Here is a 13,537-nt window from a genome sequence, read left to right as displayed (position 1 = left end):
CTGTAAACCAAACCAAACACGGAGTGTATCCATATCATCCTCAGGGGCTTGTGAGGTAGGTTAGGTAGGGCTAGTAGACAATATGCAGTTGAATGAACCTGTCTTCCAACATAAAAGTGAATGAGAATATGCACTTTTCGCATGCTGTCAATCCAATGCACCCAATTCCTCGACAAAGATATCCTATGCGCACTTATGCAATTGGTAGAGAAAAAAAAAAGCAAACAACCAAAACTCCATGCCATGCTTTAAAGATGCAAAACAGCCAGAATGGAGAATAATGCAACTCTCATGGCCCGATACTTGCATACGATCACGAGCGTGGCAGATCATCAGATTGCCCGGGAACAGGCCTTCGTCGAGGAACACCGGTATTGAAAGGCCGGGGAGAACGCGAAGGGGTACATGCGGTATGATTTGACTGCCCTCCGTGGACAATGAGCTCCTCCGGCCGCGTCTGTGTTGTAGTCGGAGCCTGTCGCCCCGCATTTGACGTCGACGCGGGGTGTTCTTCTTCGATCAGACTGTCGACCAAAGATTCCGGCCGTGACCCCGGAGTCTGCGGGAGCATGTCGATGGACTCCATCGAACTGCGGGAAGGGGTACGGGGCGGAGCCTCGTTGTCGTTCTTTGTACTCTGCGAGGCGGTGTCGACAGGAGTCTTGACGTCTCCCGCGGCAGAGGCTTGGCTGGACTGCGTCGAAGCCGCTGCGCCGTTAAAGGCATGGCGCGGACCCTCGATTGGGGCAAACTGGTCGGCAATTGCATCCTCGTAGCTGGGCGGGGCCTCAGTTGGGGCTTCCAGCTCGGCGATTTCCAGAGCGGAAGCGGGGGCAAGATTAGGATTGCGCGGTGGCCTCTCAGGCATGGGTGGGGGCTGCTCATCGTTGCAGACGTCGAGTGTCGCGACCTGCGGCTGAGTAGCGTTCTGTTGCCGAGCCCTGCGGTCTGCGTCAACGGCTGCCAGGAGCGCCGGCGGCGGTGCAATCCCGGAGTACACCTTGACAGCCAGTCGCAATGGCAGCACCATCATGCCCATCTTTGCATGGAAGACGAATCAGTCGCCAACTCAGAATCTTGAAGAGCGGAGGAGACGCACCTGCGATCCACTGCCACCAGGACTTCCCGGTGCCAACCCGACGCGCACCTCCAGTTCATAATGCCTACTTATATTACACGTCTCAAAACTCGGCGCCACAGCCGGCGGAACGGGCAAGTTTTTCCACAGACTAGAATCGATGATCCAGTCCTGGCCTACGGGATCATTAGGTTGTCCCAATGGCATGTGCATATTGCTGAGACTCAGAATGACAGTGCTGGAGGGCTCCGTGCGCACAAACTCGTGAGCACGGATTCGGGTGTAGCTGATGAGCTCGATTTGCAGCATGTTAAGCCAGGCAATCTGGGTCGTGAGGGACATCTTGGTGACGATAAGACGCAATGGAATGGGCTGGTTGCGGGTGAGAATGGGCGGGTTGGGCAATCGAGCGTCGACTGAGAACCGGCATGGGGGGGTCCTGGAGATGGGTTGGGGGGGAGGTTCCTGTGCCTTGCGGAAGAGGCTCCCTTTGCGTTTGGTCGGCATGACCACTTGGGGGCGAAACTCCTGCTTCCGGCGCGCATAGACTTCTTCATTCGGGTTGTTGGGCCGGGGTGGTTCGATGGGGAGGAAGGTGAAGCCCGTGATCTGCTGACAGGGTTTGCTTAGCTTTTCTGGATGGAATTCGCCAGTGGAGCGTCCTTGGAGGAAAGAAAGGACGGGTTCTCACGTACAGCGCGAATATTCTCTTTATAGAACTCCGGCCGCACCACGGTCGCCTTGACGTAGTATCGGATATCCGCGACCTGGGGAAAGGCACTCAATGACGGCGGCAGGGTCTGCTTTACATGCAGCACGGGGTCTCGCGCCACCTCGACACGCAGGCCAACCATGTAAAGATTGGTCATCATCGAGTTGCGATAGCTGCAGGCATTGTTGAACGGAATCTTTGCTCAATGCGAGTCAGTCACACCCCGAGACGTTATACCATGGCTCGACTCGGGCGAAAAAGCTCACCTTGAAACGAAAAGGGTATTCATGAACGCCCGGCGCGAGCGTAAAGGCAGCATCGGGCGAGCTATGCTGCGCAATGTCTGGGCTGGGGAAAACGGTCGACTTTTGGTAGAGGATCTGATAGCCATGGACATCGTCACCATCATCGTCAATCACTCAGTCCCAATTTGATTTGTCCTCCTCCTCCCCGTCTCATTGCAATGGAAAGCACAGTAAGCCGTTTCCTTTTTTTTTTTTTTTTTTTGCTGTGGCTCAGTCACTGGATTCTCCTCTTCGCCAACGCACCTTGTGCACTTCCAATTCGGTCTTCTTTTTCTCGGAGCGCTCGGATCGCGGGCCCGTCAGACGCGTACGGCTCTCGCCCTCCAGTTTCACATTGATCGCGCTGATGGCCGTGTCACTGTGGAGTTGCAGAATAACCTTGCCAGCAAGGTTGTCCAGGTTGGTGAAATGCGCGTGCGGCCGTTCCAGCACGATGCGGGCGGACATGATTCATGAGACTTTCCGCAGGATTCCGGAAGTTGGATTGACACGATCCAGAATCATCAGAGTCTTTTTTTTTTTCTGGTCGGGATCAAACAACGAATGTGGAATGCTGAGATTTTGTCTGGGACTTTTTTTTTACGGCATTGTCTCTTTTCGAAGTTTGTTTTATTCTCTTCAGTAGGTACCGTAGGCTACATATATACATAGTCGAAGTGAAGGTTAGCGGGCTCCCATTATTGCACCGCTCCCGCCGCCGCTCTTGACCGCCTGCCGCTAAAGGGGGGTTTTTACGTACTCGTACGAGTAGGTTGCTCGTGGCAGAATCTGAAGGCGGTAAGGCCAATTGAAGGGACTGTCCTGAGCGAGGTTTATCTCACGTTCTCACCATACAGTACATACATACTCGTACATCTCGATTTTCCGCGACCACGGCGTCGCTTACAGTACTCGATCACCAGTGGGGCAGAGAAATCTCGACGCCGGGAACGTTGGTGCTTCGGGAATCTTTTGACCTCAGCCTCAATTGTGCAGATCAATAATGCAGTGGATTTTTCCAAGGCTAAAGGTGAGTTGAGGCTTGATCAAAGGCTAAGCCTGGATTTTTGATTGTTGGTTCTAAGCACAGCCTCCGCCTATTGCTTCAGATTCCAGCCAACATCGTGTCATGGACACATTTGGTTCAAAGTCTCAGCAAAGTGCACTCTCCTTGGAATAATCCTGGTGCCTTGTGTGCAGCTAATCCTGCTTGGTATACGGAGTATTGACACATCGTGTAGCTCAGCTTCCAGCCGAGATCAAAATCTCCGACATGCAATGGCCATATCGGCCTAGTGTCAGGGGGTATCAATATCTACGAGTACAGCATTCCCATCAGAGTATCATAGGCCCTCCTTGGCCAGCATATCTGGAATTGATTCAGTCAACGATGAGGAACCGCGTCCACAGAGAACCACTCACCGGCAATGTCCAGGTAGAACGCAATGGCATTAAATCTGCGTGGGTGTCAGATTAGCATAGAACGAACCCGCGGAGAAAACCCAAGTAGAAAACCCGAGAAACGTACTTCTTTCCATTTCCCGTGATCAGCGCCGTCAGCCATTCCAATCGGTTCGTCCAGTTGATCAGATCCAAGTGGCTGACGCCGACCAGGGTGCCTTTGTAGCCCCGGTCACCGCCCCAGCGGCTGCTCTCCACGCTCACAAGACCATCATTCGGGCCCTCAACGTCGGCCAGAACCTGGTAGAAGGGGCGGAAGACGTTGAAGGCACCTGGCTGAAACATAGCGCCGTACGAAAAATATCTGCCTTGATGAGCTACCCGGGCGTTCTGGGAAGGATGCCGGTATCTGAACTCACCGGACCTCATCCACATCGGGCACGGTCGGGTTGAATTTAGTTTGTAGATACGACCGGGTCAATTGCCCAAAAGCGGTCATGTCCAAGTCAATGCGATCCAGGGTGCGGGACAGTTTTCGAAGGCGCGAGACTTGCAGAGAAGCAGTTCAGTCAAACGCGGCCCGATGGTCGGGAAGGATTCTGCACACACCGTTGCTGGTGACAAGCTCCATGAAATAGTCCGCAATGACGGATCCTACGAAGGTCAATTCGGCTACGAACTGGCATATGATTGGATAATTGTGCAGAAAACCTACCCTTGTGAGGCGTCGCAACTGTCGTCAGAGATCGCACTCGAAACTCCGTCGGCCGGAGTCTGCTGATCATGAACCGCGAGTCGAGACCTCTGGGAGTCATCAGTCTTTACATCGCAGGCCTATTTCCGTCGATCGTCCTACCCCTGTTATCAAGTCGAGGTCAGTGATCGGGGCGGGGCAGAGCCTGGAGGGAAAGTCCGTACCATACTATGCCTACGCGCACCGCAATGGAGCCATTATCAGCATCCACAAGAGCTCAAGGTACGTGACTTCTCAAGATACCAACTACTCACGCAATGATATTAACATCCTTTCCCCGCGCCTGCGCGACGATATTCGCGGCTAATTCCTCTGCGCGCTTCTCGATGGTCCCGTACGGCGGCACCGACGTTGTAATCACCTCGACGCCTTTCAGCGATAGAGCATCCCGAATCCCACGCCAGTACTGAATCGCCGGGAGAAACGATCCCGCTAGTCGGATTTCGTCAAAGCCCAGCAGGCCGTGGGCAAGCACGATGGCATTCTTCGGCGTTTCTGCGGGCAGAGAGTCAGCTGGGAGGAAATGATACCGAGAGGGCGAGAAATACCGTAGTCATCGCGGATATGAGAGAATTTATCTTTGATAAGGGTCCCGAAGCGTGGATCTGGTGTGGTGATCGTGGTGCTGCTGCGAGCCGGCGGCGCTCGCGAGACGCGACAATCAAGCGATCTGGGATGGATTATTGGGCATGCAGCGCATGTTGAGAGCAAGCGCAAGGATGGGCGTGAGAATGAACGAGGTCTCATGCTATCATTGCAACAAAAAGAAACAAGAACACCGGTTCATGAAGTTCAGTCCTTGTTCAGCATGTGTTGGCCGGACCGTCCGAGGACAAGAGCTTGATACTTACCACAACGGGCGATATACACGTAATTCTAAAAACAGTTAGGCCTCTTAAAGCTTAATTTGTACACTAGCCTAGCTTGGTTTAGCTCAATTGGGATCCAATTCAAGTGACGTACTCGTACATACGGAGTACCCACCAGTCCAAACTTCCCCAAGTCCAAACCTCATCGATAATGACAGCCATACTGGACATTCAGTGTGGAAGGCTTGATGCTGTTTCGTGATGACGATACGAGCGGCCAGTGACGTTGAGATGTTGCAAACAACAAGCAAAGATACGGCATTGTGTCATGTACTCCGTACTTTGACAACATAAACAAGTACACGACCCTTCGGATTCCAACATACATAGTATGCTCCCAAGCAATAGGCAGAGAGACTTCATTGTTATATGAACTGATTCAACATCGGTGGATTGCATCCCCCTCTTCATAGTGAACCCCGAATTTCCTTGTACTCTGCCAAGGAGTTGGACGATGCTGAGAACTCTGATTTGTGCGGCCCACTGACGCTACAGATACCGCTCATATATTCTCAAACTGACGTTCAGAGCAACAGAAAAATCCAGACCTCCCAAAACGTCAGTCTCAACAGATTTCAGACTCCTTTACATTTCCTCTGCCTTTTACAACTTTCCCTGACGAGCAAGTGATGCAATAAGGTTACTGAGGCAGCAGCGGGTCTCCAGATATCTGCTTCTGGGAAACAAACGCCTCCCAACCCGATATCTCTGCCTCTTCAGCCCATCTTAAGCTGGGCTTTATAATTGCAAGAAAGCTAGTCAGAACCCGGTCAAAGCAGCTGTCCCAAACTTCAAAACATATCGTGCATTTGGGAGGTATTTCCTGCAAGTTTTCCCAGTGCCCAGAAGGTGGAAAGATGTCTATAAATCGCCGCACAGTCCGGCCACATCTCTCTGCCAACCAGTTCAACGTGGCGCGGTGAACTAGTCGGTGCATGCCATATGAATCGGGCTCTTCTCGTCCTGTGATGAACGCGTACGCTTTCAGGATTCTGATTGCCCCTTCCATTTTTCGAGATCTCAGCTGGAGGGAGCATGGATTGGGGAAGGTCTTCTTGGCCCAAGAGCGACATGAATTCCAGATAATCAGCTGCCAATCGATCACGGACCTCAGTGTCGAGAAATGAGATCAACCATTGTCATGGAAACTGAGTTCTCGGCCTCCGTATACTGATTCGAGTCTCCAGAATCTTTGTTTAGTATCCTGATCATGCTCTTGTCGCTCGACTGGCACAGAGCCAGGCACTTTGTCGTCGGCATCCACTTTTGGGCCATGTACGTGGATGCTCGCGAGAGACAGATAGATGACGGTGTCCAGAAGCTTTTACTGTGGATACCATGTCGCGCACTTGGGGTTGTTCAAATGTGTCCTCAAGAGCTTGAGCGCTTTCATTCTGGCTCACTCCCTCAACGGGGAGGACGTTGACTCTTGGAATGCCTAGCGTGCTTGAATGACTTCCCAATTTCGTGGTCATGAGCGGATTGGAGCCGTTTCTGGCTGGAAGGAAGATAATTGAAATCTTCGTTGACTGCGTTGTTGGCATTGTCAATGATCAAGAGCCAGTTATCCGCACTTTTCACTTTGATAAGGTTCTTGACATCCCGCGTTGTTCTCGTTGATCCCATCAACATCCAGAAGCCGTCCAATCGTTCTGTAGGCATTCTCATCCGCGGCCGGGGGCCAAAGAAAAAAAAAAAAAATCCAAGCAATTCGAACACAACAATCGAACCAGTCAGGATAAGCAATTACAGCACTCAAAACCGTACTCGTAGCAAGAGAGTTAAGGGGTGCCTACCTAGTAGTGTTACTCCGTACGGAGTAGAAGATTCAAGTTTGACCTGGCCTGTCCCTAGCTTCCCATAGCCTATATCATCATCAACTTAACCTAGGTACCGTACTAGACTCAATGGATCATCCCTGCCAGAGCTTGACAGTAATGGCGCCACGAGAGATGCCTATCCTCATGGGCAAAGGGTTGGGCTGGTGGTTTTGCTCAGAGAAGAATATGAGCACAGGGCGAGATAACAATGCAGCGAGCTCTGGTTCTTGATGTCTACTACCTATGTGTTTCTTTCTCTCAGGATCGAGAGGTCCATATCAAAGGCGCTTGGATTTCGTGACTGCTGCTATCAACGGGACCCCTCAGGTTGATCAACCCAGTCGCCGCGCAGGATTAGCATCCCCAGTTCATGATACCTACCTACCTGCCTACGCATTGATTCATCGGCTCGATGGATTCTTGGGCGAAGGAGTCGAATGACGAAGAGTATCAGACAAACGAGTCATCACATCCATGAGGAAACCAATCTATACACGAGAAACTACCCATTCCGCACCAGATTTCACCCACAGGACTCTTCGTATTAGGAGATGCACCATCACAGATAACATATCGAGCGGTCGCAACAACACAGGCGAGACAAGATGAAAGGGATAAAAAAAAAAAGAAAAAGAAAAAAACGCCAGTCCCATCTCCAATAACGCAGCCAAGGCCAAGAGTTCTCATCTTCCCACCATCACTCAGAATACAGATTGCGCCTACGAGAAGAACCGAATAGATGGGGAGAAACATAGGCAAAAAAAAAAAAAAACATGGATAAAAAGAGAAGGGGAATATTGTAGAAAGAACAAAACACAATCCAACGGAAACGCCCACACCGCGTGAGATGTACAATGTCGGAGGGAGATCCAGTGCTTGGGTATCATAGTGATGTTCGGACAGCGAGAGTTACGGCCCTCACAATCCTTCGCCTGTAGCGCCGGTCTCGACGCTATCCGCGTTAAAAGACATGCTTGGATCAAACCCAAATCCGGCTGTGTCACCGTCGGTGTTGAGGAAGGTATCAAAGTCGAAGTTCTCCAGGAGGTCAGATTGCTCCAGCGTGGAGAAATCAAAGTTGAGCGTGGACGTCTGTGTACATGTTAGCGATCATTCAATGGCCAACTAGCCAGATAAAGAGTGTGGCGGCAACTTACATCCGGAATGGAGAGATCGTTGAACGTCTGTTGGTTTGGATCCTGATGCCCAACCATGTTCGGCGCAGGAACCGACGTCGGTGCTTGTTGCGCCCCAGTCGTCGCCGCCGTCGTCGCGGCAGTAGTCGTGGCGGTGGCAGACGTGGTTTGCGGCGCACCCGTCGTGGTAGCATTCGTCCCACCGGGTTTCGCAAATGATTGGGGATGCTGAGGAGTGATCGGTGTCGAGGGGGTTGGAGTCGGAGGAGGATTGTCCGCCTCAGACGGAGTGGCCGCTGCGTTCGAATTGGCAACCGCCGTAGTTTTCTTCGAAACACGCTACAGTCAGGTCAGTGAGACCCAAAATGGGGGTCGAAGTGATTGCCTACCTTCCTAGTCTCCTTGGCATCTTTCTTGCCCTTCGGCGGCGGTTTGTTCGCCTGCTGGGGAGTCGGAGGGGCCGCACCTCCTGCCTGGGGTGACGCCGGCTTGCCGGTCCCCACGGGCATCTGAGGCGGCGGCATGGCATTACGCTCCTGCGGAGTATTCCCCGGCTGCGTCGCCGGGGTCTGCTGTGACATCATGGACTGCCCTTGCCCCTGTGGACCTTGCTGCTGCTGCTGCTGCTGCTGCTGCTGCTGCTGTTGCTGCTGTTGCTGTTGCTGCTGTTGCTGTTGCTGCTGTTGTTGCTGCTGTTGTTGTTGTTGCTGCTGCTGCTGAGGTGGCCACGAGGGGACCCGGTTTCCGGCGCCTGGTTGCGGCCGGCCCATGGCATCCTGGGGGTTATTGAAGCCCGGATTCGAGCTGGGTGGGCGCATGTTGTTGGGACCGCCTACGTTGTCCGGCTTGAAAAAGAATGCGTTGTTCATATCTGGCGGTATTTGGCCATTGTTGAAGTTCATCGAAGCCGGCGATCCCCGACCTTGCATGGCTTCACCCGCACTTGGCGAGCCGGGCAGACCTGGCTGAGAAATCTTGGGAGTCCCCCGCTTCATTTGCTCGCCCGGGTTGGGGGATGTCCCCGCCCGGCTACCCTGGGGGGGACGTGCCGGGGGGCATGGCCTGCTGCTGGCCCGGCACGGATTGGCCTTCGGGACGGCCAGCTATGCTGTCTTGTTCCTGACGGGCCAACATGAGACGACGTTTATTCTGTTGCTCCAGTAGCATTAGTTGCATCTGGTAGTCTTGAAGAGCATGACTCCCTTGTGCATTAGGACCTGGGACGCCCGGCCGCATGTGGTTTAGCTGCCCATTGGCGTTGTAGTACTCCGCTCCCATCGGCATGACGCCTTGCTCAGGCATCGGCTGCATCAGCTCGTTCTGGTTCGGCATGACTCCGGGATTGATCATGCCGTTCGGCATGCCCTGGTTGTTCATTGCTGAGCGCGGGTGCTGAAGAGCCAGGTGGTGAGCATATACCTGCATGGACTTCTGTTGCGCAGCCGGACCCGACTGCTGAAACGCCTGGAATTGCGCCGGATTCATGCCCCGGGGAACTCCGTTCGGCATCATCATTGCCTGCGGGTTAGGCTGCCCCGGCATGCCATGGCCCTGTCCACGGTTGGGGACCATGGGCTGTCCGTTCATGTGCGAGCCATCCAAGCGGGGACGCTTCGAGGGAGACGGCGCATTTTCAGCCGATGCCGGAGATTGAGGGCGATGACCGTTTGCACCCATCTCCGATTGTTCCCTCTGCATCTGCATCATGTTGTGTTTGGCCTGCAGCTGATTGAGTTGTTGCGGGGTTCTACGAGTCAAACATCGGTCAGCACACGCCTTCCCCAGCGGCATGGGACCCATCGACACGAAGGACGGACTACATACAGGTTCGCAGGATTTTGGAACACCGCTTTCTGTAAAGCGCCGTTGCGGCGCATGTTAACCATTGGGTTTGGCATCGCCTGTGGCTGGCGCATGAACTGCGCCGCTTGATGGTTCATTCGCATCATCGACTAAAGGTGCTGGTTAGGATGAGGTCGAACGTGGTGCGCGACCAGAAGCAACTTACCTGAGCCTGATGAAGGTACTGTTGAACCTGTGGGCTGCCACCCTTCTTGCGGTGCGCCAGGAAAATGTCCCAGAACAGGCTAAACCAGTCGAAAAGGAAGGACTGGGAGCTATTCATGGGCACCGAGGGTCTCGGCAAGTCATCCGGAACTTTGATCTTTTCATCCTTGTTCTCGTTCGCCGAGGCGTCATCGGCGCCGTTGACTTCCCCTTCTCGGCGGTTGCCAGGACTGGGCTTTTCCGTGTTCAGTTTTACCGATTCATTCTGCGCGATTGCTCGGGCGATGTCAAACTGCCCGCGCTTCAGGAAGTAGTCGTAGATGTACGTGTTCAGTTGCGCGAAGAGGACCTCTTGCGAAGCCGGCGGGTCACTGCGGGGGGCTGACGAGTTGGCGTTCATCATGGGCACTCCACCACCAACGGGACCACCAGGCATCACGTTCATCCCCGCGATATTCATTTGGTTCATCACTCAGCCCGGGACCAGGGAGGCTACTTCGACCTGAGATCTGCGCGGGCTGCGGGGACGGGGCGCCAGAATCGTGACGAGCGACCCCGATGCGATGCGACACGAGCGTGTGGGATGGATCTTGGGGGTGTCGCGCGACAGGCCGAAGCAGGGGGGACGGAGCACGCTCCTCACCAACGCGAAATTGGCGACACCCACACTTTGCGACGGCAAGGAGAATAGAAATTTCAGTACATGAACTCGGGGAAGCCAAGAGACGGAAGGGCGGGAATCCGGAAGACAATAAAATCGAAGAAGGAAAAAAAAAATAATGAGGAAATCAACAATAAAAAATGGAATGAAGGGTTGAGAACGAGGTTGGGAAGGCGAAAAATAAAAGATAAAAATAAGGGTGGGATCTGATTAGGAGAGGCAGGACGAGTGACTGTCCAGACGTGGCAAACGGGACGCGATAACCCAATCCCGATCGAGGACACGTCGGATAAGAGGGAGAGAGGCAGGCGCTGATCTAATCAGGCAACAAGGCAGCAAACAGCCAGCATCGGTTGTCGAGAGAGCGACAGGGCCGATCGAGAATAATAATGCGAGGGAAGGAGAGGCGCACGACGTGGGTTTCGAGGAAGGGGGGGGCGGATCGGAGACGAGGAGGAAGGAGGGAGGAGCGCTGGTTGATTAAGTAAGACGCCAGTGCAGGAACTAGTGGCACAAGAGACGGACAAGGGAGGGAGAGGCAGAAAAAAGGCGGGAATTCCGTTCAGCAGTCTGGCACCAGGACGAGGGGGACCAGCGGTCGGAAAATAATAATAAGTAGTATAGTTAGGCCTAATGGAATGGGTTGGAGATAGGAGAAAGGATTCTCCGTCCAGATCAGTAAAAGAAGCCCGGAAGAGGACGCGAATTCGCCGTTGACCAGCACACACACACAATGGCGACCAGGAAAATGAAAATCACCAAGCAAGGGCCGTCAAATCCAGCATTGAAAAAGGCCGGGGGAAGCGATTCTGAGGGAGAGAAGAGGGAGGGCAATCGGTCGTGACAGTCAATTGGTGCCAGGCGGCTGGGCTCGGCTCGGAACAACGTGTCGGCGCGCCAACCAGGCAGTCGATGGGCGTAATTGTGAGCACGGGCAACGATGGGGGTTGCGCTGAGAATAGCAGTGGGCGAGGCGCGGATGGCAACCTTGATAATATTATGTACAGTATTGTATACGGAGTAGTTATAAAGATGAATGATTTGATTCTACTTTCTAAAATGCGACAAGGAATAAAATGGGCAGAAAAGAGATAGAGAGAGAATGGTCTGCAGCAAGCATTCGGCCAAGGAAAGTGCAGAGGGAGAGGCCATCACATCATCCTAGAAAAAAAGAGAGCGCGGCTGGGAAGGCGCCCTTGAGCACTGCGCTGCCTGCGCATCTCTCAGCACAGGCAGATACTGTACGTAGATAGATGTTATGTGGGGCCGCTGTCCAGAGGGTATGGCCTGTCACGTGGAGCCCCTCCAGCCGCAAACCCTAGGATCCAACGCAGCGAACGGCCGATTGCAGATCAGTTGAGCTTAACGGCACCTTGCGCCAACATCAGATTCGCCTCGTGTCCGGTCCTCGATCGGCGACGCCGACTGAGAGACTTTATCGTAAAAACGTGGCGCTCCGCGATCGACAGATCCTCATGGAGCCTAATCCCTCGTTGGTATCCACTATCCAGTCCACAGATCGCGGCATCGCGATCCAGAAGCATAGAAAGGACCTCGTATGTTGCATAGATAGATGAATCAGAACGAACAGCAGACAGCATGAGAGGAAGCGGATACAGAATCATCAACGCCAGACGCCGTTCGCATGCCAATGCTTCGGCCCCAACTCCTTACTCGTCATTCGGCGGTACCTCATCGTCAATGTACCGGACCAGGGAGACCCGGATTTCCGTGGTGTCGTTGCCGCGGAGGACATCGCTCACAAAATGCGCCTCGACTTGCATTTGCACCTGCGACCGTCAGTCAGCATCACCTCGGCAAGAGGAGGCAGCCTGTCAGCACAAACCATCTCAAGCGCACCCCGCAGCACGCCGCACAGGATATTCGAGAACCACAGCTCATCCTGAGCTCGCCCGTCATCGGGGAGCTCGACAAAGTCCGCGAGCGGGTTCTCGTCGAGGATCAGGGAAAACTGCTTGTTGTCGCTGGTCCAATTGGTGACGGTCGGGGTGATATTCAGGAAGATCTTGAACCCAACCTGGGGCCCGGTCAGGCCGTGTGCAGAAATAACTCCGTGTTGGAACGTACCTTGGCTATCATATCGGCAGTCTCGCGGAAATTGGTACACCGAGGCGCCGCCGTCTTGGCCAGAAAGTCCTCGATCAACCGCATACCGATATTGTACCCCATCTTATCCAGCTGTTTGTTGACTTCATGGTAATCGCCATCGTAATCTTGACATAGTTGCGCGACCAAGGTACCGTAGGTGAGAGTCACTAGCTCGGCATTGACTTTATCGACTTTGGTTCTGGCCGATCATCAACGTTTGTCAGAGTTAAGGTACGAGAGAAGGGAGTCGGCAGAAAAACTTTGGGCGCAGAGGACACTAACTTCCAGATCCTTGACAATGTTAGTTAACCTCAAGGTACCGAAGCAGTGCGGTGCCGGATGCAGTCTGGACTCACTCTTCCCCTAATCGCGATGCCTTCGTCGTTGACGACATTTTCTGAGGATTCGATTGCGCTGGGTGAATTGGACTATGTTGACAACAAATATGAATTGATCAAGTACCTGCGATCGCGTGGAACGTCCCAGTGCTCGATTCCGATCTCCCAAGCGGAGTTGCTTTGGAGTTGAATGTTCATTGAACTCCGAGCGGGACACTTGGTCTGAGTCTCCGTCCCGCGCCAAGCCCGCAGGCGGCTAACGCGTTTAATGATTGGTCCGCGCGCTTGGCGGCAAATCAAGATCTTAGAAAGGCTCCGCGCGCCATAATCCCCTTGAAGCACTGACAGACGTTCAAGCGCAGAGTAAT

At 53.5% G+C, this 13,537-nt stretch overlaps 6 protein-coding genes across 6 annotated transcripts; all 6 read right to left on the bottom strand.

Annotated features, from left to right (window-relative positions):
- Window positions 1-313: 313 nt before the first annotated feature.
- VTN31DRAFT_3755 (uncharacterized protein) lies at window positions 314-2,542 on the bottom strand (the record flags this gene model as incomplete). Its single annotated transcript, XM_069404069.1, has 5 exons — window positions 314-1,039; window positions 1,100-1,687; window positions 1,774-1,986; window positions 2,057-2,170; window positions 2,339-2,542. 5 exons carry the CDS (start codon window positions 2,540-2,542, stop codon window positions 314-316), a joined length of 1,845 nt encoding a protein of 614 aa, XP_069261080.1.
- An 875-nt stretch (window positions 2,543-3,417) lies between these two features.
- On the bottom strand, window positions 3,418-4,260 carry VTN31DRAFT_3754 (uncharacterized protein; the record flags this gene model as incomplete). The annotated part of the gene is made up of 6 exons (XM_069404068.1): window positions 3,418-3,443; window positions 3,497-3,531; window positions 3,603-3,839; window positions 3,895-4,024; window positions 4,085-4,129; window positions 4,191-4,260. 6 exons carry the CDS (start codon window positions 4,258-4,260, stop codon window positions 3,418-3,420), a joined length of 543 nt encoding a protein of 180 aa, XP_069261079.1.
- A 79-nt stretch (window positions 4,261-4,339) lies between these two features.
- Window positions 4,340-4,976, bottom strand: VTN31DRAFT_3753 (uncharacterized protein; the record flags this gene model as incomplete). The annotated part of the gene is made up of 3 exons (XM_069404067.1): window positions 4,340-4,403; window positions 4,484-4,724; window positions 4,778-4,976. The coding sequence occupies 3 exons, from the start codon at window positions 4,974-4,976 to the stop codon at window positions 4,340-4,342; spliced, it is 504 nt and encodes a 167-aa protein (XP_069261078.1).
- Window positions 4,977-7,836: 2,860 nt separating this feature from the next.
- On the bottom strand, window positions 7,837-9,049 carry VTN31DRAFT_3752 (uncharacterized protein; the record flags this gene model as incomplete). Its single annotated transcript, XM_069404066.1, has 3 exons — window positions 7,837-8,010; window positions 8,076-8,393; window positions 8,444-9,049. 3 exons carry the CDS (start codon window positions 9,047-9,049, stop codon window positions 7,837-7,839), a joined length of 1,098 nt encoding a protein of 365 aa, XP_069261077.1.
- A 34-nt stretch (window positions 9,050-9,083) lies between these two features.
- On the bottom strand, window positions 9,084-10,530 carry VTN31DRAFT_3751 (uncharacterized protein; the record flags this gene model as incomplete). Its single annotated transcript, XM_069404065.1, has 4 exons — window positions 9,084-9,419; window positions 9,474-9,801; window positions 9,879-10,006; window positions 10,063-10,530. 4 exons carry the CDS (start codon window positions 10,528-10,530, stop codon window positions 9,084-9,086), a joined length of 1,260 nt encoding a protein of 419 aa, XP_069261076.1.
- Window positions 10,531-12,392: 1,862 nt separating this feature from the next.
- On the bottom strand, window positions 12,393-13,225 carry VTN31DRAFT_3750 (uncharacterized protein; the record flags this gene model as incomplete). The annotated part of the gene is made up of 5 exons (XM_069404064.1): window positions 12,393-12,512; window positions 12,569-12,760; window positions 12,811-13,030; window positions 13,114-13,122; window positions 13,188-13,225. The coding sequence occupies 5 exons, from the start codon at window positions 13,223-13,225 to the stop codon at window positions 12,393-12,395; spliced, it is 579 nt and encodes a 192-aa protein (XP_069261075.1).
- Between the last annotated feature and the right edge of the window lie 312 nt (window positions 13,226-13,537).

This window comes from Thermomyces dupontii (assembly GCF_041956625.1).
Source record: "Thermomyces dupontii strain NRRL 2155 unplaced genomic scaffold VTN31scaffold_3, whole genome shotgun sequence".
Classification (NCBI taxonomy): Eukaryota; Fungi; Ascomycota; class Eurotiomycetes; order Eurotiales; family Trichocomaceae; genus Thermomyces; species Thermomyces dupontii.
Note: the sequence above shows the minus strand (reverse complement) of the source record. Positions and strands in the feature narration are given on the sequence as shown.